Source organism: Cervus canadensis, chromosome 30, assembly GCF_019320065.1.
Source record: "Cervus canadensis isolate Bull #8, Minnesota chromosome 30, ASM1932006v1, whole genome shotgun sequence".
NCBI lineage: Eukaryota > Metazoa > Chordata > Mammalia > Artiodactyla > Cervidae > Cervus > Cervus canadensis.
This window is the reverse complement of record NC_057415.1, coordinates 19595436-19618340: the sequence shown is the minus strand read 5'-3', so window position 1 is coordinate 19618340 and position 22905 is coordinate 19595436. Positions and strand designations below refer to the sequence as shown.

The 22905-nt window shown below is 37.1% G+C and overlaps 1 protein-coding gene across 4 annotated transcripts in view; it reads right to left on the bottom strand.

The window, feature by feature from the left end:
- AUH (AU RNA binding methylglutaconyl-CoA hydratase) overlaps positions 1-22905 on the bottom strand; it is a 192935-nt gene that overhangs the window by 88995 nt on the left and 81035 nt on the right. For all 4 annotated transcript variants that reach the window (XM_043452996.1, XM_043452998.1, XM_043452995.1 and 1 more), the window contains 2 exons: positions 19425-19517; positions 17322-17378 (listed from right to left, as the gene is read on the bottom strand). In XM_043452996.1, coding sequence (XP_043308931.1) covers positions 17322-17378; positions 19425-19517 — 150 coding nt within the window. The remainder of the gene's footprint in view (positions 1-17321; positions 17379-19424; positions 19518-22905) is intronic.

The window sequence follows — 22905 nt, the reverse complement described above, 5'->3', positions numbered from 1 at the left end:
AACAGACTTTAGACAAAAGTATACACAAAGACAGAAAGTCAGTTCGGTTCAGCCACTCAGTTGTGTCCAACTCTTTGCAACCCCATGGACTGCAGCACACCAGGCTTCCCTGTCCATCATCAACTCCTGGAGCTTACTCAAACTCAAGTCCATAGAGTCGGTGATGCCATCCAACCATCTCATCTTCTGTCATCCCCTTCTCCTCGTGCCGTCAATCTTTCCCAGCATCAGGGTCTTTTCCAATGAGTCCATTCTTCACATCAGGTGGCCGAAGTATTGGAGTTTCAGCTTCAGCATCAGTCCTTCCAATGAATATTCGGGACTGATTTCCTTTAGGATGGACTGGTTGGATTTCCTTGCAGTCCAAGGGACTCTCAAGAATCTTCTCCAACACCACAATTCAAAAGCATCAATTCTTCGGCGCTCAGCTGTCTTTATAGTCCAACTCTTACATCTATACATGACTACTGGAAAAACCACAGCTTTGACCAGACAGACCTTTGTTGGCAAAGTAATGTCTCTGCTTTTTAATATGCTGTCTAGGTCGGTCACAGCTTTTCTTCCAAAGAATGTTGCTTTTTTGATGATCTAACAGATGTTGGCAATTTGATTTCTGGTTCCTCTGTCAACCTACTTATTTAACTTACATGCAGAGTACATCGTGAGAAATGCTGGCTGCATAAAGCACAAGCTGGAATCAAGACTGCCAGGAGAAATATCAATAACCTCAGATATGCAGATGATACCACCCTTATGGCAAAAAGCGAAGTGGAACTAAAGATGGCATCCAGTCCCATCAGTTCATTCCAGGTTTGATCCCTGGGTCAGGAAGTTCCCCTGGAGAAGGAAATGTCAACCCACTCCAGTATTCTTGCCTGGGAAATCCCATGGACAGAAGAGCCTGGTAGGCTACAGCCCAAATGGTCGCAAAGAGATGGACACGACTGAGCAACTAAGCACTGTATTAAAGGGAGAAATAGACAGCAATAGTAGTAAGAGATCTTAATATCCCATTTTCATCAATGGATAGATCATCGAGGCATAAAATCAATCAGGAAACACTGGTCTTAAATGACACGTTAGATCAAATGGAACTAACAGATCTTCCATTTAAAAGCAGCAGAATACACTTTCTTCTCAAGCACATTAAAAACATTCTCCCAGGTAAATCGTATGTTAGACTACAAAACAAATCAACAGACTTAAGAAGACCAAAATCATACCAAGCATCTATTTCAAACACAGAAATCAACAAGAATAAAACTAAAAAATTCAGAAATAACAACATATGATTAAACAACATGCTCCCAGAACAACCAATGGGTCAAAGAAGAAATAAAAACATGTCTTGAGACAAGGGAAAATAGAAACACACATATCAAAACTTGTAAGGATACAACAAAATTAGTTACAACAGGAAAGTTTTTAGCAATATATGTGTACCTTAAGAAAAAAGGCAGATCTCAAATGAACAATTATCAAAGAACTACAAAGAAACTTCTAACCCAAAGTTAATAGAAGAAAGGAAAAACCAAAGGTCAGAGCAGAAATAAACGAGATAGCAAATAAGAAGATAATAGAAAAGATTGATGAAACTAAGAACTATTTTTAAAAAGATAAACCTTTCTTGAGACTCTTCAAGGAAAAGAGAAAAGATTCAAACAAATAAAATCAAAAATGAAAGAGAAACTGTCACAAAAGATACCACAAAATACAATGGATCATAAGAAACTGAGAAAAATTATACACCAACAAACTGAGAAAGAAAAGAAAAAATTCCTAGAAACATATAACCTACCAACACTAAATCATGAAGAAATAGAAAATCTGAACAGACACAATACAAATAAGGAGACTGAATCTGTAATCAAAAAACGAAAAGGACCAAGAATGACATTTTTCACAGAAATAGTACAAATAATCCTAAAATTTATATTGAACCAGACTCCCAGGGGATTCCCTGGTGGCTCAGAGAGTAACGCATCTGCCTGCAATGCAGGAGACCTGGGATCAATCCCTGGGTCGGGAAGATCCCCTGAAGAAGGAAATAGCAACCCACTCCAGCACTCTTGCCTGGAAAATTCCATGGATGGAGGAGCCTGGTGAGCTACAGTTCATCGGGTCACAAAGAGTTAAACACAACTAAGCAACTTCACTTCACAGACTCCAAACAGTCAAAGAAATTTTGAGAAAGAACAAAGCTAGAAAATGATGCTTCCTGACTTCAAATTATAATACAAAGATATAACAATCAAAACAATATAATACTGGCATAATGATATACACATAGATGAATGGAACAGAACAGAGGACCCAATCTGTGCCTATATGGTCAATTCACTTATGGTAAAGGATACAAGACTACATGCTTCCCCAATAGCTCACTGGTAAAAGAACCCACTTGCAATGCAGGAGACGCAGGAGACACTGGTTCAAATGCTGAGTTGGGAAGATCCCCTGGAGGAAGAAATGGCAGCCCTCTAAAGTATTCTTGCTGGGAAAATTCCACAGATGAGCCTGATGGGCTACAGTTCACAGAGATGCAGTCAGCCATGCCTGAGCAAATGCACTTCACACACATACAAGACTACACAACAGAGAAAGGACAGTCTTCAATAAGTGGCACTGAGAAAAATGGAGAGCCATATGCAAAAGAATGAAATCGGACCACTATCTTACCCCACATACCAAAATCAATTCAAAGTGATTAGGGCATTCCCTGGTGGTCCAGTGGTTAAAACTCTGTGCTCCTAATGCAGTGAGCACAGGTTTGATCTCTGGTCAGGAAATTAGGATCCAGCATGATGTACAGCAGGGCAAAAAAAAAAAAAAAAACGGATGAAAGACTTTCATGTAAGACCTGAAAACATAAAACTTCCGGAAAAAAGCAGTACGGTCCCTAACATCAGTCTTGATGATTTTTTTGATCTGACACCAAAAGTAAAAGAAACAAAAGCAAAATTAAGTAAGTGGGAGTTGTTTAGTTGCTAAGTTGCATCTGACTCTTCTGCGACTCCATGGACTGCAACCAGCCAGGCTCCTCTGTTCGTAGGGTTTCCCATGCAAGAATACTGGAGTGGGTTGCCATTTCCATCTCCAGAAGCTCTTCCTGACCCAGGGATGGAATCTGCATTTTCTGCTTGGCAGGCAGACTCTTTACCACTGAGCCACCTGGGAAGCCCAAGTGGGAGTATATCACACTAAAAAGTTGCTGCACAGCAAAGGACGCTGTCAACAAAATAGGTATTTCAGAATGGAAAAAGAAAGTCAAAAATAAATCATATATCTGATAAAGGATAGCTATCCAAAATATATAAATAACTCATGGAACACAATAACAAAAAACCTAAAAAAATCCAAATGCTTAAAAAAAAAAAATGGGCAGAGGATCTGAATAGACAATTTTTCCAACAAAAACACACAGGTGGTCAACAGGTACATGAAAAAATTCTCACATCACTAATCATCAGGGAAATCCAAAAGAAACCCACAATAAGACATAACCTCACACCCATCAGAATGGCTATTACTAAAAAATAAATAGCAGTTAGTGAGGATATAGGGGAAAGGGAACCTCTGTGCGGTTGGTGGGAATTGGTGCAGCTGCTACAGAAAACAGTATGGATGGCCCTCAAAATATCAGAGAAATAACATGTGATCCAGCAATTCCACACCTGGGTATTTATCTGTAGGAAATGAAAACACTAACTCAATAAGATACATGCACCTTCATATAATCTCTAGTTCACTGCACTATTATTCACAATAACCAACACAATGGAAGCCAACACGTCCATCAATGGATGAATGGATAAAGAAAATGTGGCGTGTAGACAAACAATGGAATATTATTCAGTCATAAAAAGAAGAAAATCCCACCATTTGCTATAGCATGGATGGACTTTGAGAGCATTATGCTAAGTGAAATCAGACAAAGACGAATACTGTATGATCTCATTTATCTGTGGAATCTTTCAAACAACAACAAACTCACAGATACAGAGCCTGATGACTGTGAGAGTCGCAGGGTGGGGGTTGGGTGAAATGGCTGAAGATGGTCAAAAGTTGCAAACTTCCAACTATAAAATAAGTAATTACATTACACCTTGGGGATGTAATGTACAATATGGTGACATACTTAATAATACTGTATTGTATACTTGAAAGTTGCTATAAGAATAAATCATAACATTTCCTATTGGAAGAAAAAATAGTAGTCCGTGTGGTGACAGACGTTAGCTAGACTTGTGATCATTTCACAACATATACACATATAGAATCATTGTTGCATACCTGAAACTAATTTAATGTTATATGTCAGTTGTATCTAAATAAATAAAGCAAACAATTGAAAGATGGATGCACAAGTATTCATTTAAGAAATCACAGTACTTCCTTTCCAACCAAGATAAAGTAGCAAAGAGTGGATTTACTTTCTTCCTGAAACACCCAAAAAACTTTTCACAATACTAGACACGAGACAACAAAGAACAGTGAAGAGAGAAACAAGCAAGGTGAGCTCTGTGTCTGCCCAAACTTATCATCCTAAAACAGTTTCCAGAACACAGCACAGACAGGCAGAAGCAAGCCAATCCAAGGCAACTTCTCACTTGAGGACAGGCTGTAATCCCAAGAGACTCAAGGAACGACCGTGTGCAGCACAGAGAAATCTGAAGAAAGGAACTCTGCACTCAGCAAAGTACTGACCACTATGCATGGGAGAAAACTCTGAGTCCAGGGAAAGAACTACCCGAAAGGATGAGAGATTTCAAGAAGCTCACTAACTGCCAAGCAAAAGGGCTATAAAGAAAACTACACTGAAGCACATCGTAATTTAAACTGCTCTCAGCCAGCGATACAGTGATAAAGAAAACTGTAAAGCAGCTCTAGAAAAAAAAAGAAATGTCATATACAAAAATGAAGAGAAGAATGAGAGCAGGGTCCTTGCCAGAAAAGAAATGCAACTATGAAAGCTGTGAAGCGCATCCTGAAGGTACTGAAAGAAAGTAAATGCCAACCTAGAATTCTATACCCAGAAAAAATATTTCCAAATACAGAGTTAAAATAAAGACCTTTCCAAATATGCAAAAGCTGAAAGAATTAAGCAGCAGCAGACAGCACTACAGAAAAGTTAAAGGAAGTCCTCCTGGAGAAGAGAATGATAATAGATGGAAGAAGAGAATGACAACACAAAGAAATAAAAGAGTTAGCAATAACCATGGATGTAAACACAGAAGATGTTTTCCTAATTACTTAAATCTCTTTAAGGAATAATTGATCATTTAATAGAAGTAATTAACCATGCAGTGTGGGTTTGTATGCTATGCTAAAAGTAAAGTATATAACAACAGCAGGACAAGGGTCAGGGGAAAACAACAAATGCACTTTAATAGTAAGTCAATAAAGGTGATAAAACAGAATCATAAAAAATATTCAATTAACCCAGACAAAAATGAAAAGAAAAAGGGGAGCAAAAATAGAACACACAGAAAACAAATAATAAAGCAAGAGATTTATATATATCAATGTCAATCACATTAAACATAAATAGCCTCAGTTGTGAGACAGGGTAAAAAAGCAAGATCCAACAATATGCTGCCTACTACAAACATATTTTAAATAAAAAGACACAAATAGGTTCAGAATAAAAGAAATGGAAAGACTATACCAAGCTAACAGTAGTCAAAAAAAAAAAAAAAACCAAATCTGAAAAGCTATGTAAATAGCAGGCAAGAGAATTACATAGCAAAGACATTACAAGGATTGCAAAAGATCATTTTAAGATGATGGGGTTAAAAAAAAAAAAAAAAAAGATGATGGGGTTCAGTTCATCATGAGACATTACAAAAGTAAGTACCTAAGCACTCTGATAACAGAACCTTGAAATACATGAAGCAAACACCAGCACAACTGAAAAGAGAAAATAGAAAAATTCACAATCACAGCTGGAGGTTTACATTCTTGTCTCTCAACAGTTGATAGAAAAAGCAGAGAAAAAAAATCAATAAAGACAAAGAAGAACTGAATAACACTACTGGACAACTTAATTTACATATACAGAATATTAAAAAATTGTAGACACAAAAGACCTAACAAAATAAAGACATGCTGTGTTCATGGGTCTACAGAGTCAATAATGCCAAATTATCAAATTTCCACAAATTGATTTACAGATTGAAAGTTATCTAAATCAAAATCACAGCAGCATATATTTATAGAAATTGACATGATTCATATGGAAATACAAAAGAATTAGACAAAACAACTTTGGCAAGAGGCCTAACACACTACTTGATTTCAAGATTTACTTTAATGCTCCAGTAATGAAAATGGTATACTAGTAGTATCAAGATAGACAATTTATGGAATAGAAATGCATCCAGATATAAACCTACACACAAATATGGACATCTCATTTTTGAGAACAATCCAAAGGCAAATAAAAGGGCAATCTTTTCAACAAATGGCACTGCAACAACAAATGTCTATATGGAAAAACAGCATCAACCTATACCTCACACCATATACACACCAAAACTGATTCAAAATGGACCACAGACCTAAATGTTTACCAAAAACTACAGAAGTTCTAGAAGCATAGCAGAAAAACATTTATGACTTCGGTTTAGGCAAAGATTTCTTAGATGCAACATCAAAATCATGAAAGAACAAAATGATAAATCAAATTTCATCAAAATTAAAACTTTCTGCTCTTTGAAAGAACTGCTAAGACAAAGACAGTCAAGTCAGATCAAAGGGACACATGCTAAGCATAATTCTAAAAAAGGGATTTACATCTATAATACTCAATACTAGTAAGAACACTTATGAAGAACTCAAAATTCAGTAATAAAACAACGCAGTTAAAAATGGGTGAAAAGTTTGAACAGATATATCATCAAAGAAGAAATGCAAATATTAAGCAGATGAAAAGATGTTCAATATCATTAGACATTAGAGTAAGGGAAATTACAACCACAACGAGATACCATATGCCCTTGAGAAGATCTGAACTCATACCAAGCACTGGTGAGCTTACCAGACATCAGTAAGGATGCAAAAGAAACTGGAATTCTCATTACTGTTGGTGGGAAATCTAACAGACATCTAGTCTAACCAACTTAGAAGCCACTTTGGCAGATTACAATGTAAACACACATTTTATCATATAACGCCATCCAGTCCTAGGCATTTACCCAAATTAACTGAAAACATCCATACAATGGCCTATACACAAATGTTCACAGCAGTTTAACTGGAAATGAACCAAGTGTCTACCCACACGTGACTAGATAATCAAACTGTGGTATAGCCAAACACTGTAATACCAAACAGCGATTAAAAAAAAAAATTAGGTACTGAAACTCATACATGAATGAATACCAAAAGAAATACACTTAGTAAAAGACGCCAGGCAGAAGATTACATAATATATGGTGTGATTTATGTAAAATTCTAGAAAATGAAACATATACCTGTGTGTGTGTGTGTGTGTGTGTGTATGTCAAAACTTAAACATGCTAAAAATACATGCAGCTTATTGTGCATCAATTGTAACTTAATACAGCTGTTAAAGATACTTTAAAAAGAAGAAAAATTACAGCAAACCACCACCCAATAACAAGACAAATATCTGTCCTGACAATGTGCCAGGTAATATTATAAGCACACATACTATCCTTGCCAATTCTCACAATAGCCCTGTGGGTATAGACATTATTTTCATTTTACAAAAGAAAACAGTGAAATATAAAGTACAGAAATAACTTGCCTAATAAAGACTGTTTAGTGAGGGAGGTAGGATTCAAGCCCTGAGACGCTCAGCCCAGAACTCCTCCCATGAACCAGGACTTCACCTACAGGTAGAGGTGGCTGCTCATCAGCCATGTAATCACAAATGCCACGGTTGAGTGGGTAAGAATGTTCAATTTGTATAAATACAAAGAATGCAATTTTACCAGCTCTCCAAACAAGCTTTCTTGTTATCATTAGACTAGGACAAGTACTTTTATAACATAAAATGCTCAGGGTCACATACTGAGGATAAGTCTGAATGGTTCACACCCTATTTTGCACGCTATAGGCATCAGAGAGTCAAAATCCAGTCACCAAAATCAGTGATTTATGAAAAGAAAATTCAACTTTATTGTCAAAAGATGGGAAAAATGAACTGCCATTCTCCCTAATTTACACATATAGTATTAATCTGCCTTTATGAACTTTTTACATATTTCATTTAATTGCTCAGCATCTGCTTTGTACACGGCTTCAAGTGATTCTTAAAACTTAGTTATTTAACTTGATACATAAAATAAACACTATAGAATATCCAAATGCAAATAAGGCTATCTTGAGCATAGCTGGAAAAAGGAAAGTAAGATGCTGCTCAGGAAATGAATAATCTGATCTCTCAAAATACCAAGTTACTAGTTATTAAAAAAAAAAAATGAGAGCAACAGACATAAATCTGAGATCAGTCAAAACGGCTGATTAATTCAACCCCATTATTATATAATTTAAATACATAAAGCAATAATGTGAATTTTAATAAAGAAAAGCATGCAGTAAAAGTAAACAAAGTATTTCTGATTAGTAAATCTCCAATTTGCTTCATGCAATCAGTCTTTGAAGTTAATTTCCTTCTATCTCCTCCAGGAGCAGTAAAATTGGCCCTCCCAATCCATGGATTCACCCAACCTTCTCCAACCAAGAATATTCAGAAAAAAAAAAAAAATTCCAGAAAGTTCCCAGAAGCAAACTGGCAACTATAGTTGGCAACTACAGTCATCCCTTGGTATGCGAGGGGTATTGGTTCCAGGACCCCTCACATATACAAAATCTGCTGATTATCTAGATCCTTACATAAAATGGAGTAGTACAATGAATACAACTGCCCCTCATTATATCCATGGATTTCACATCCCTAGATTCAACCAACTTCAGGTGGAAATTTCGATACACAGTTAACTGAATCCATGGATACAAAACCCATGAATACATAAGGCCAATTGTATATTTACTGAAAAATATCTGCATATATAAGTGGATCCATGCAGTTCAGATCCATGTTATTCAAAGGCCAACTGTCTTTACCTAGCATTATATACAAATTGTATACACTGCATACAATTACACTGGATTTATAACTACTTACACAGCATTTATATTATAGAGGTACTATAAGTAAGCTAGTGTTAGTGTTAGTCTAACTCTAATGGAATACTCAGATGATTACCAGACCTGTAGTCTCAAACTGCAGGTATGGAAGAGATGGTCTCTGGTTTCTTGTAGCTTCTAAGAATTGCATGGTTTTATATTTTACATTTAAATTTATGATTCTGAGTTCATTTTGTACACATTGTGGTATTTAGGTGGAAGTGTTTTTTTTTTCTTTTCTTTTGCATATGGATGTCCAATTTTTCTATCACCATACTTTCTCCACTGACTTGCTTGTGTGAATTATCAATTATCATCCAGCCATATTTGCACAGGTCTATTTCTAGATTCTGTTGTGTTCCACAGATCAATGTGTCTGTCTTTCCCCCAAATCCACACTGGGTCTGCAGGCCATAAATTCTCTTAGTTTTCCTTAATCTGGGAATATTCTCATTTCATCTTCATTCCTAAAGGACATTTTTTCTAGATTTCCGGGTTGACAGTTCTCTCCTTTTAGCACTATAGAAATCCACTTATTTCTGGACTCCACTGCTTCTGAAGAAACCAGTCACTGAAATCATTGTTTCCATATCAATAATGTGCAATTTTCCTTCAATTTTAAAGATGATGATGATCTGGTCTTTAGCTTTAAGCATTTGATTATGATGTGTCTGGTCCTGGACTTCTTTGGGCTTATCTGGCTTGAGTTCACTCACCTTTTTAGATCCTTAGTTTATGCCTTTCACCATATTTGTGAAATTTTCAGCTATTTTTTCTTCAAATATATTTTTCTGGACCACATTCTTTCTCCTTTCCTTCTAAGACTTCTGTGACACAAATGTTAAACATTTCAGTACCATCCTCTAGGTTCCTGAGGTCCAGTTCATTTATTTAGGTTTTTTGGGTTTTTTTTTTCTCTGATACTGAGTAACTCCCACTGATTAATCATGAAGTTCACTCACTTTCTTCTGTCATCTCTATTCTGAAACTTCCTATATTTCCATTTGTTCATGTGGGTAAAGTCCAAAACTAAGGCCCAATATCATGTGCTGCCTAACACCTTAGGGAAACCAAGTGAACCACAAATGACCTGACCACATGGTCTCTTACCAATTCTGTTCCAAAGGATTATTAAGTCCCCTAGACAAACAACCCTCCTCATCACGAAGACTAGGCAGCATTCCTACTTATCCCTGGAGAGAGGGTTCGAGGTTCCTGCCAGATTGTGAGACTCCTCCCTAAGGAACCAGGGGGCACACCACCTTCTCATCACTACAAAGCCTGCCTCCCACACTGTTTTCTCCAATGTTCCAAGCACAGCCTCCATATGATCCTGTGTGCCATGCGGTGGCGCCCCTTGGGCTGTGAGTACATCCAGCTAAGAAACTGCTATCAATCATACCTGTCGACTGTGTTTGGCCATCTCCAGAAACCTAGGAAAGGAATCCCTGCCTCACCAACAAGGTGAAGAGGAGGCAACTGAAACAGTTCACCCTTACTTCTTAAAGCAGAAATTGCTTTAAAATCTTAGATAATTCCAACACCTGTCATTCTGGATGACATCTGTTTGATCATTGCTCGTGTAAACTAACATTCAGGTAATGCTGAGTAATTCTGGCCTGGACATTTTTGTTTCAGCATTCAATCAACTTGGCTGTGCTCAGGCTGCACATTCCAGCCAGCCTTCTGTGAACTGTGGCTTCAGTGTTGGTTATGTTTCCAAGGCCCTTGGCCAGTCTTAGATCTGGGCAGTGGTCTAGTTTGCTGCTTAGCATAAGAGACACACGCACAGCTGAGGAATGAGTCCAGGAGTCCATGAACACATCGGTGGGGTCCCCTCCCTGAGTTCCTCACGCTTTACTATTTCCCTGGTACTTTCTGGGTCCTAGGGGGCTCCCCTCTTTTGGTCCTCCAGCCAGAAAACTTGAACTACAGCAACAGGCTCCAAGTAGGAATGGGTTTCTGCCTCTAACGTGGCCCTATTAATTTCTATCCTTGGCACAGCAACCAGGCAAATCTTTAAAGGCCTAAGATCACATTATGTGCTGCGTGCTCAGTCACTCAGTTGTGTCCCACTCTTTGTGACCCCATCAACTGCAGCCCACCAGGCTCCTCTGCCCATGGGATTCTCCAGGCAAGAACACAGGAGAGGGTTGACATTTCTTTCTCCAGGGAATCTTCCCAACCCAGGGACTGAACCTGCGTTTCCTGCTTTGGCAGGCAGACTCTTTACCAGTGAGCCACCTGGGAAACCCTAAGATCACACTGTACCTCTGCTAATAACCTATAGGGGTCTATCTCACTCAGGCTAACAGCTGTAATACCTCTATGCTCTGACTTCTCTGTTCCTTCTCTGACAGCATCTCCTACCACTCTCCTCCTCCCATCTGTTGTGCTTGCAGTGGTGGGGTGAATGTTCCAGGCGTGCTCCCATCTTAGCCCTACATCCTGTATGCCCCTCTGTCTGAAATGCTCGTTTCCTATCTGTATGACAATTTCCTCAATTCCCATCAGTCTTAACCCCAATGTTACCTTCTCAATGAGGCTTCCTCTGAACCCTATTTTAAAGTGCAAGCTCTCCTCCCTCCTCAGATCCCTTCCCCTACTTCTTTTTCTATAGCACTTTACACTTCTGTCGTAATTCACAACTTACTATTTGCCATGTCTACCGCCTGTGTCCTGGAATGTCAGCTGCAAGGCACCAGTGATCTTCCCACGTTTGTTCACGGCTACATACCCAGTGTCTACACCAGATGGCTCAACAAATATTTGCAAGTTGAGTGAGTAAATATACCTGGAAGCTAGTGTGTGAGCAAAGGGAGCGGCAGGAGGAGAGAAGGTTGAGAGAAGTGCTGGGGACCCACGATGCGGGTCTTATAAACTGAGGTTTATGGCTGACAGAAACCACACCATTTTCTCAAACTCACAATTCCAAGTTTCAACTGCCTTATTCCTGTTTGAGTCCAACAACTTTGTAATAGAGCAGTTATGATGCTTGTACATGTTTAATCTCTCTCACTAGATTTCAGATGGGCACTTCAAGGGAACACTGCTGAGTCATCTATATTTATACCTGTATCTGTATCTATATCTGTCTGTTTCCTCTACAACAACTAACCACATGACTTAGCAACCAATAGCTTCTAAAACACCATAAATAGACAGAAAAGAGTAAAGTGGTCAGTGAACAGATTTTAAAATACAAAGAAATGAGCCCGCACAGTGTATGAAGTGTGTTCATGAATGCACTAGACTTCAGAGAGCAGAACAAGCACTGGCCTTTAGAGGTCACTAGCAATCAGTCCACTAAACCCAGCAGCACTGTCCACTGCCTGTAACACTGGTAAATGTTTGATATCTATAAGCCTCTTAAGAAAAGCGGTCTTACTTTTGTTGTTATACTTTTCTTCTTCCTGAAATAGTATGACCTTATTAATCAGATTTGGCACAGAAAGGTCCTATGCTATTTTTGAAAATCAAATTCACCCTCACAGGATCAAGATGAGTCACTGTTGAAGATATTCAAAAGAATAAGGTCAGATACTGATGTAAATTCTAAGAAGATTTCAACAAAGGTTATAAACAAAACTTTCCAAAATGACTACTGTGTTCAGAACAACACACACACTGGATTTAAAAATCTGTCATTACTTCATAGACACACCTTAAAATAGAGTTCCTGGACACCATGCCAAGAGACGCCTTATTGCTAAACACAGCCTACAGCGGGACAGGCAGCAATGTCCCAAACCCCTCACCCTGGGGAGGAGGAAGAGACAAAACTGGGGCCTCTTGCTCTAGTCCTGTGAAATCTGAATGCGCTCACTTCCTTCCTTCTTTTTGGTTTTTTAATGGAAAATAAAAACTCATTTTTCTTTCTTCCTTTCTTTTTTTAATTTGGGAAGCAGTCAATACCAATAATAGTTAAAGATTCTTTTCCTGTAAACCTTCCAAGAGGAGGATACTGAAAGTGTACGCACAGTTAAGTCACCACCTTAACCAAGTGATCAAAGTTTCTGTCACCCAAAGTGGGACAATCTAACTCTTAAGTACCAACAAATTAAAAGAAAAGGAAATAAAGAACATGGTCCACTTACTATTCTCTGAAAACATTTTTTATCATAAACCTAAATATGAGGAAATAACTCAGTCAAATCCAGAATGTGCAAACTTCAAGAAAATAATTTGTCTGACTTTTTTAAAAAAGATTACTGTTCTAAGAAACAATAAGAGATGGAAAACTTTTAAAAAACAAAACTTTTAAAAAACAAACAAAAATGTAATGTGTGACATTTAAATAAACCCTGAATTAGAAAAGCAAAACAAAAAAACACTACAAACAGCATTTTGAACCTGGGATAATCTGAATATTAATAATACTAATTTTAATACTGTTAGGTGTTACAATAGGGTTGTGGTTAAAGACTCCTTTCTTATTCTTATGAAAAGCACATTGAAAGATTTAAAGGTTCACCTCGTTATTTTGACATGGTTCAGCAAAAAAAAAAAAAAAAAAGGAATAAGTATATGAGAGAGAGACAAAGAGTGAAAGGAGAAGGGGCATGAGGAGAGACCTTGGCGAAAGGTATAAAGAGGTTCATTCACTGCCTTTCCTATTTCCTAAAGTTTGAATATTTAAAAAAAAAAAAAAGGTTAGAGAGAATGAAAGACAGCCACAGAGCAATGGAAATACTAGACATCTTGTCCACAGGGGTATATACCCAAGCAAAAAGCAAAGAACACTTTTCTTAGTTATAATAAAGTTTCCTGACATATACCCCAAATCCTCCAGCAGAAGCTGTAGAGATGGTTCAACAGAGGAAACTGTAGAGATGTAGCAATGGTTAAACAGAGGCAGAGGCCACCATTTTCTGTGCACATTTAGCAGAAATTTTCTAAACTGTCAAATAACAGAATCCTAAGCCCCTGAGCTTGTTTTATTGTGGTCTTATAAACATGTTTAAGGGCAGTATTGTTTGGGAGCTATTCCCAAAAGAGAATTTTATTTTATAATACTGGAGCATTCTCCCAGTTAGGAAGAAGACAGGAAATTTAGCTGCTCTCTTAAAGGTGAAAATAGTGGAGGACAGATAGGGCTATTTAGTATATAAAAATCCCAAATATAATTTAAAATATCATAGGAAGATCCTAGGGTAACAATATTAATGATTTTTAAACTTTACATCATTAAATTTTATTTTGTATTTTTTATATTTTATAATATTTGTCTATATAAATATATATAAAACAAATAAAGGTGCTGGTTTAAGCACAGGACAGTCACTTACACTCCATTTTTAATTGTATCTGACAAAATACAACTTAAAGAAGTTCAATTTGGCTTTAGTGTGTTTCTCCCTTTCTTTACATCTTACTTCTTTTCTAACTATGTAATTTTAATAGTCAGGTAAAAACTGAAATTTAGAATATTAAACCTAAAACTTACAGTGATGGTCCATTAATACACTCATTAGAAATAGTACTATCACTTTAAAACAATCACTTTATAATTTAACTTGTTGCATTATAAGAAGAATTACAAAATATACTATAAAAATAATCATGTTGTTATTCAGACTCAAGTTCAAGCAGAAACAAAAACCCAAAAGTAAATGTCAGGTTTTGATCATTTCTCAGTAAACTGTTACCATAAAAGATTAGAAGTCATAATAATATGCAAACTAAGAGCATCAGGTTAACTCTTGCAGCTGATCAAACATACAGTAAATACAAATGGACAGGTACAGTTTCAATTGGATTAACATGAAACCATGAACTTGTAACAACTCCGAAGAGCATTATTTCTCAGACTTACAGACATATATCTTCTAGACTGAATGGAATCCATACATTTCACCCAAAAATATTTATTCCATCCATAGTATTAAAAAGAAAAGGGAAGTCTTATTTTTTTCCCCCACAATACTCTTGCTGTATTTGAATTCTTCCTAGTTATCTTCTATCCATCTTCTATCCACAGCCACCGCTGTCTGAAAGATGGAAGGCTGGGACCACTGACGCTGAAGACAGGCTCACTGATGAGGGTCAGGAGCACCTGGCTGCTCAATGAGCATCTACAACATGAAGCAAGTTTGGTACCACGAGGAAGGGAGAAAAAAATTCAGTGTAGTCTGCTACGTCTATTATAGTAATAAGCTCTTCATAACAGCAGCAATGTTCATAGTCCAAAAAAAAAAAGCAAGGGGAACATCCCAGAGATCATTTTAGGCATAGAAAATCCACCAATTTAAAAACAGTTTTAAGCAAAAAATAACACAGGGGACTTCCCTCCAATGCAGGGGGTGCAGGTTCAATCCCTGGTCATGGAGCTAAGATCCTAAGTGACCTGCCGCCAAAAAACCAAAACATAAAACAGAAGCAACACTATAACAAATTCAGCAAAGACTTTTTTAAAAAAATGGCCCACATTTAAAAAAAAATCTTTAAAAACAGAAGAAAACATAAGCAGTATTTTCACAGGAGGATCATCTAAGAGAAAGGGAAGGAGAAAAATGAAAATGGAGAAAGTATTTGTGGATTAAAAAAATTTTATATGCATAAGACAGAAGAGGATTTTCTCCATAAAATTTTCAGAAATAACTTCTTTAGATATACTTTAAAAAAATGCTTACTTAAGTTATTCTGCTGCTATTAAAACAAACAAACAAAAAGAAAAACAGACTTTACTTTGGGATACTTTAATAACCATAATACTAATACAAGAATGAAGCAAAAACTTCTACATGCACCTCTTATCATCTAAAGGTGAATATGTGGCTTTATACAAAATTAGATTAATTTTCAATAAGTTCAATATTACAAATTACATGCACTATGAACTTGAAAGCTTTACTATACTAAAGGAACAACTGACATATATTACTTCAGATTCACTTGGAAATAAAGGGAAGAAAAAAAGACAGAAAACTATCCTTTATAAATATATGGAAAATGTTAAAGCATTACAAATTTTATAACAAATTCAATAAAAATTTTCTAAATAACAGTATTCATGAGAATCCAAACTCAATCATATATACAAAACAGAGGTTCTGATTAATGGATCCACTATTGCAGAAGACCCCAAAAACTGAAGCACATTGGAAAGAAAAGACTAGTTTCTGGACCTAATACGACACAGGCAGCTCCCAACAGAAGACAGAAGAAGCTAAAGCTTCATAAATTCTTTCGGCTTTTTCACGGGTCACAGTAAAAAAGACTAGCGTGGTAAAACAGGTAGACAGTAAATGCTTTTACTTACAAGAATCACTTTTTGCACATTACCAAAGTAGAAAACTTAGTGAATCATACACATTGATCTGGGTAGTCTTTAATTTCACTGAAATATGTTTTAATTTCTACCTACACACCCTAATCAAGATAAATATTCTTATAATAAGGTTAAACAGATAATTTTAACTCAGGTACAAAAGAAGTGTTCAAACACTGCTCTAAATTTTTAATTATTATTATTTCATTCATAAACTAGTAAGTTATCAAAGAGTACAGCCTCGGATGAAGCCTACGTTTTGAAAGAAAGACTTCAACAGAATGGCAATGGCTCCAAATTCTCTGAGCAGACAAAAGAACAAAATTTTCAGATTTACCGTGTGGTGAAAGATTTCATTATCAATGCTGGAAAAGTGCTTTATTAATCTTCCAAAAGCAGCGGCTCAATTATCTTTTTTGTAGTAACAGAGAAGAAATAACACCTCTTCAGATCCAAATCCAGCCTACCAAACAACCCCAAGCTTTGTCCCGCTGCACAGAAACACAAGCAAGCTGGCAAGAAGCCTGGGAACCTCTGCCCCCTCCTGCACTGGGGTCTGAGGGCACACACATTTACATACTCACATTAAAGTTTCAAAACACAAGTGCAATCCTTCAAGAATCATGCGACGAGTGTAATAATTTTAAAGTTAAGAAATCATACAGAAAAGCACAGGGCAAGCACAAAAAGAGAGCAAGAGAGCAACAGACAACGCGTCTGCCATCTCCACACCCACAGAAACCAAAAAACACCTTCTGAATGAGGACTCTGTTACAAGCAAACAACTCAGCATTAGTCTCTTTACCCAAAATGTTTGTTGCCTTTTCAACTAACACCTTTTTGCTTTATGCTCTGTTTCGAGGGACAGATCAAGACGGGCATGAACAATTCATACCTCCACCAGGAATAATTGCCAACTTTGTTTCAACCAGGCCCATTTTTGCAGAGGAAGCTAAAAAGGAAAGAAGAAAATTAAGTAACATCCAAATCATCAAATTCAAATTCAATGACTTCAAATAGTAAAATAAGCTAGAAACAGTTGACTAATTAAATTTGTGTCATAAATCTTTTTAAAAATCACTCCAGAAGGCATTCAGTTATGTAAATAAGTAAACATTCTAAATGATATATATTAAGAGATTCACACAACATTTTCTGTTAAAAATTGCTTGGCAGCCAATTAAGTTTTGATGCAGAAAGACCAGGGGTGTTAACTACATAATTTGACCTGATACTGCCAAGTCATGTTTGAAGGCACAGATCTCATTCATTATTCAGGATCAGGAGGGAGACTGTGTCTAACAAGTAAGAATTCTTTAGCTGCCCAGACAGTCCTCCAGATCAAGTAGCTTAATATATCATATCAGATACAGCAACTCCTCAAGACCAAATCTCTAGTTACTTTTGACAAATGGTTTTACTGTTCTGACAGCTGGATAGGGTTCCTCTTTCCATGTGTGTTTTCACAGCTACTTTAAAATATCTTAATTATTTCTTTATTTGCATATCCAAATGTGCTTGGACTACTTCCTATCTCCTAATTCCCAGAACTTGCATTCTTTCAGAGATGGATTGCATGTAACTTGACTTTACAGTTTAAAACCCAAATAGCTGTCAAGAAAACAGAAATCTAAAATAAACTGAAAAGGGAAAGTACACATAAATTAGTAACTGCAAATTCCAAGAGCCAGTTACCGTAAAATTATTAAAAACATAATTATAATGATTCTACATTTAACAGGCAGCTCCATCAGAAGAGACAGTGGGAACCAGGGAAAGAACAGTGACAAATATGTGCTGCCTGTGGCACTCAGTGCTTGGTCCGAGAGCCCCTCTTTGTCGCCCTGATGAGGGACAATGATACAGACAGCGCTGTGATCATACAGAAGACAGTGTCGAGAATAGCAGGGGCAGCATGCAGTACTCTGAAAGGATAACAGAAGTGAGCGCTGTGACATGAGACTGCCTGGGTTCAAATCCCAGCTTGGTCACTGATTTGTGGTTTGTTTCTTCACCTGTCTCAGCCCTAGCTTCCTCAAGCACCAAAAGTGTATCTCTCTCACAGAGCTATTATGCAGATTAACTGAGCCTAAGTATACGTCGAGTATTAGGTAAGCACCAAGTCAATACTCAGCACATGGCTAGCACTAACTGTTTCCTTTATTACTTTCATAATCACCTCATCCAACACTCAGAAAACCTTGCAGGAACAAAGTGAACCTCAAAGACATTTAGTCATTATTACCATAGCCCTAATAATAATTACATGCTTAGACTAGGCACATGCCGGAGATGAATTCATTTTATCTTCACAATAGAAACCTTCATTTCCCCCACTGTAGAGGAGAAACTGATCTAAAAATGACAGGACCTAAGATCCAAATTCAGTTCCATCTGACCCAATTCCTGTTCTCCTTTACTCCTGCTAAGACTGAAAGAGATAGTATAAAAGACTGTTTTCTTAACTGGGAATTTTAAATACTTCATTAACCTCAACAGGTGACTTTTTTTTTAACATGTTTTATTCAACAATACGGGAGAAAAAAATATTTGGAATTATCTGAAGGTAAAGAATCCACCTGCCATTGCAGGACATGCAGGAGACACAGGTTCTATTCCTGATTCAGGGATAGATCCAAGGGATCTTGGAAGGGGAAATGGCAACCCACTCCAGTATTCCTGCATGGAAAATCCCATGGACAGAGGAGCTTGGCAGGCCACAGTCTAGGGGGTCACAAAGAGTTGGACACAACTGAGCACACACAGTAAATACAAATCTCATTTTTTAAAAGTTATGTTTCTTTTTTATTTTTTAAATTATGAAAGTATAAAAACATCTACAGGAGACTTGGAAAATACAGAACAAAGTTACATATAGTTCCATTATCTATGACAATTATTTTAAGTATATAAATTAAGATTTTTAGTTGGCGTTTCAATACCAAATTCTCAAAAATTAATAGAAAAAAAGTTATGTTTTAATAGGACTAATTCTCACCTGCTACTCTTATATCACACGCTAAAGCCAGTTCAAGTCCACCACCTAAAGCAAGTCCATCAATTGCTGCAATGGTTGGCACTGGAAGATTAGCTGAAACAGAAAGAAAGACTTCATGCTTCTTCAGTAAGGGTGTTCTATGCAATTATTTCAAATTTTTTAATGTAAATATAATTCAAATGGTATATTATCTACAGAATTTTATATTCCTTTCACTATTAACTAAACAAGCATTTCATTTACCATGATTCTAGAAAATATAATGATCATATAGTGTTCTACCACTTAAAATAAGCAGTAACATCTTTAAATCTTACCGTACTACTGAAATACTTTCATAAATACTTTCTGTTGCATTAACAGGATCACAGTTCTTCGTAATCTTTGAACCTAAAGTCTTTTATGAGATGTTTGGTTCATATAAATTTCAAGTTGAAATGACTTAGGTATAATGGATAATTCATGACCCTTTTACAGGTTATCTTGGTTCTTAGAATGATAGAACCTCGCTGAGAGAATATATTTACTCAAACAAAACAGAAGCAGTCTCAGTGGTTGCCAAGGCATCAACCCAATAGTTCTACCATTTGGTAAGAATACAATGAGCACATACACACACACACACACACACGATGAATAATTCCTAGAAAATACCACACACTTCAGACGGAAGAGACACTTGAATCTGCCTGTAAGTATGACTGGGAAGGGATTGGCCAATCACAAACTCAAAATCAGACTTTCTTTAGTTCAGAAACAGATTAATATTTTACTGAAACTTTTATAAATCATAATATATAGATTTTTCATAACCAGTTCAAAAACTGACTGGTTAATTATTATGTAAAGCAGAATCCTTTCTATTAATTCTATTTTTGACTATGTAAATGCAAAGTTTAGGCTGAACAACCTTAACATATGAATAGAATGGGGATATTAAAAAGGTACCATCTCTTAATGTGTTCTCACCACAAAAAAGAAATAATATTGTGTGACATGATGGAGGTGTTAGCTAATGCTACAGTGGTAATCATATGACAATATATAAATATATCAAATCAACACATTCACCTTAAACTTACACAAGTTACATGTCAATTATGTATTAAAGTAAATAAAATAAAAATGAATAAAAATAAAATATTAAAAGATACCATCACTAGAAGCCTATCTTCCATAGGTATTCTGATATGTGAAATTCCTCAGACAGAGATGTTTATTCAAATGTGTTGAAGTGCACTGAGTTTTATTCATACATGAAGAAATTTATCAAATTTATTCTAAGAGAAAAAGTCTGAAAAGGCTGGGATAGAGCACATATAGATGCTGCCATCTGAGGCAAAAGCACTATTGGTTGAGCAGGAATGAACGAGTCTTTGCAACGGGCATGTTTCACTATTTGTACCTGTCTGAGAGTTTTGGGGGGAGGTGGGAGCTTGAAAATACAGGACAAATTCAAAGGTGCTCCACACAATGTGCCACCTGATGAAAAAATGAACAGACAGCGATGTCAGTGTTTACAATCAGGAAATGAGAGTAATGAAAAAATAAAATTTTATCTGACAAAAAAGTAAAATTGATGATGTAATATAATGGCAAATTAATCTGAGTGGCTCCCACAATCACCTCAAGCCACTACAAGCAAAATGGAATTAGTGTTACACAGGTCCCAAACCCCCTTCCTTTCTACAAAGCTAGTTATAGAAATTATCCTATTTCTAGACTCCTTTGATCTGCTACCTCCCCAATGTCCCCAGTCTCAAGTCTCTCTCATCAAAATCTTTCCCGAAGCAGGCCTCACTATGGCCTTGGCTCACCTTCCGGTAAGATAAGCTTCTGGAGGGAAAAGAATAAACACTTCCACTCACCTCCACCTCACAGTGCTAGTTCCGCTCGTCTCACAGAGACTGTTTTTGCTTCACTTCCCAGTGACACTGTGATACTGTCCCATAGCCAATGGGCACTATCCAGTCCCTATTAAACTTGTTGCCTCTGAAGATCAGAAACTTTAATCTTGGACACTCCTCCTCTTTGAATTCCTCTCTTCCTTTGCCTGCTGGGTCCCTGCCCTCATCTTTCCTGCCTTTCTTCCCGCCTCTGGTTATATAACTCAGTCTTCTTCCCCTATCAATAGAAGTTCTTCCCAGGAGGTCTCTTTCCTTTCACCATCTGTAATACCAATGATATCCAAATCACCACCTGAAATCCAAACTTCTCTCTAAACTGTATCTCTATAGTTACCTGCCTGTTGGACACCTCTACTTAAATACTTTATCATGTTCAAATCAACTTCCTGTCAATCCTTCAAGATTCTATTTCACATTTGATTAGCATCTCCATTCACCAAGTTACTCAAAACAGACACCCAGAAGTCATCTCAAATGCGCTCTTTTCCAGGGATCTTACATCTAATTGTTTTCTAAGTCCTGCCTAACAGCTCACAAATTGGCAAATTCCCCTCCCTCTGCTACAGTCAGAGTTATGGGCCCCCTCATTTCTCGCAAGCAGGAGGCCTCTGACTTCCTTCACCTGCACAGTGAAGGATAGAACCAGTCAATCTTAAAGAAAATCAACCCTGAATATTCACTGGAAGGACTGATGCTAAAGCTGAAGCTCCAATACTTTGGCCACCTAATGCAAAGAGCTGACTCACTGGAAAAGACCCTGATGCTGGGAAAGATTGAGGGCAGGAAGAGAAGGGGACAACAGAGGAGGAGATGGTTGGATGGCATCACTGACTCAACAGACATGAGTCTGAGCAAACTCCAGGAGACGGTGAATGACAGGGAGGCCTAGCGCACTGCACTCCACGGGGGTCGCAGAGTCAGACATGATTGAGCAACTGAACAACGATCCTCAATGTTTCCCTACCATTATACCTTCTATATTTCTTGCAGGATAATTTTCTAAAATGCAAACACATTCATGATACTCCTCTATTTAAAACAGTACAATGATTTATTCCACATTCAAGATAAAAACAGTGAAAAATTCAGCATGGCACAGGAAACAGCTGCCCACCTACCCAACCTCTTCTCTTCACACACATACTCCATACTCCAGGCCCAAACTACTTAAGGCACCTTCAGAAATCATTTACATCCAAAGCTGTGTACAAGCTGCCCATTGCCTAGAATGCCCAGCTAGCCCCTAATTATCTTTAGAGGTAATTATCTTTATGCTTCCTTGGCACTTTATACATGTTTTTCCAACAGAGCATTCACACCACCTTATTGCCCATTCAGAAACAAAGATTAACATCACATAAAGCTGGTCAATAATATCCTTCTTACCACTCTGCAACAAACCTCAAGATTTTTCATTGCCTCTTCTATCTCCATTAATCCTGATATTGTCTCTATTTTCCTCTATTGTCCTATATTGTCTCTATTTTTCTTATTAACTTCTTTCATTTTATAATTAAATGGAACAATATGAATATATGCAGCCCTACAGAGCTACAGAAAAGAAAAACTGCAGA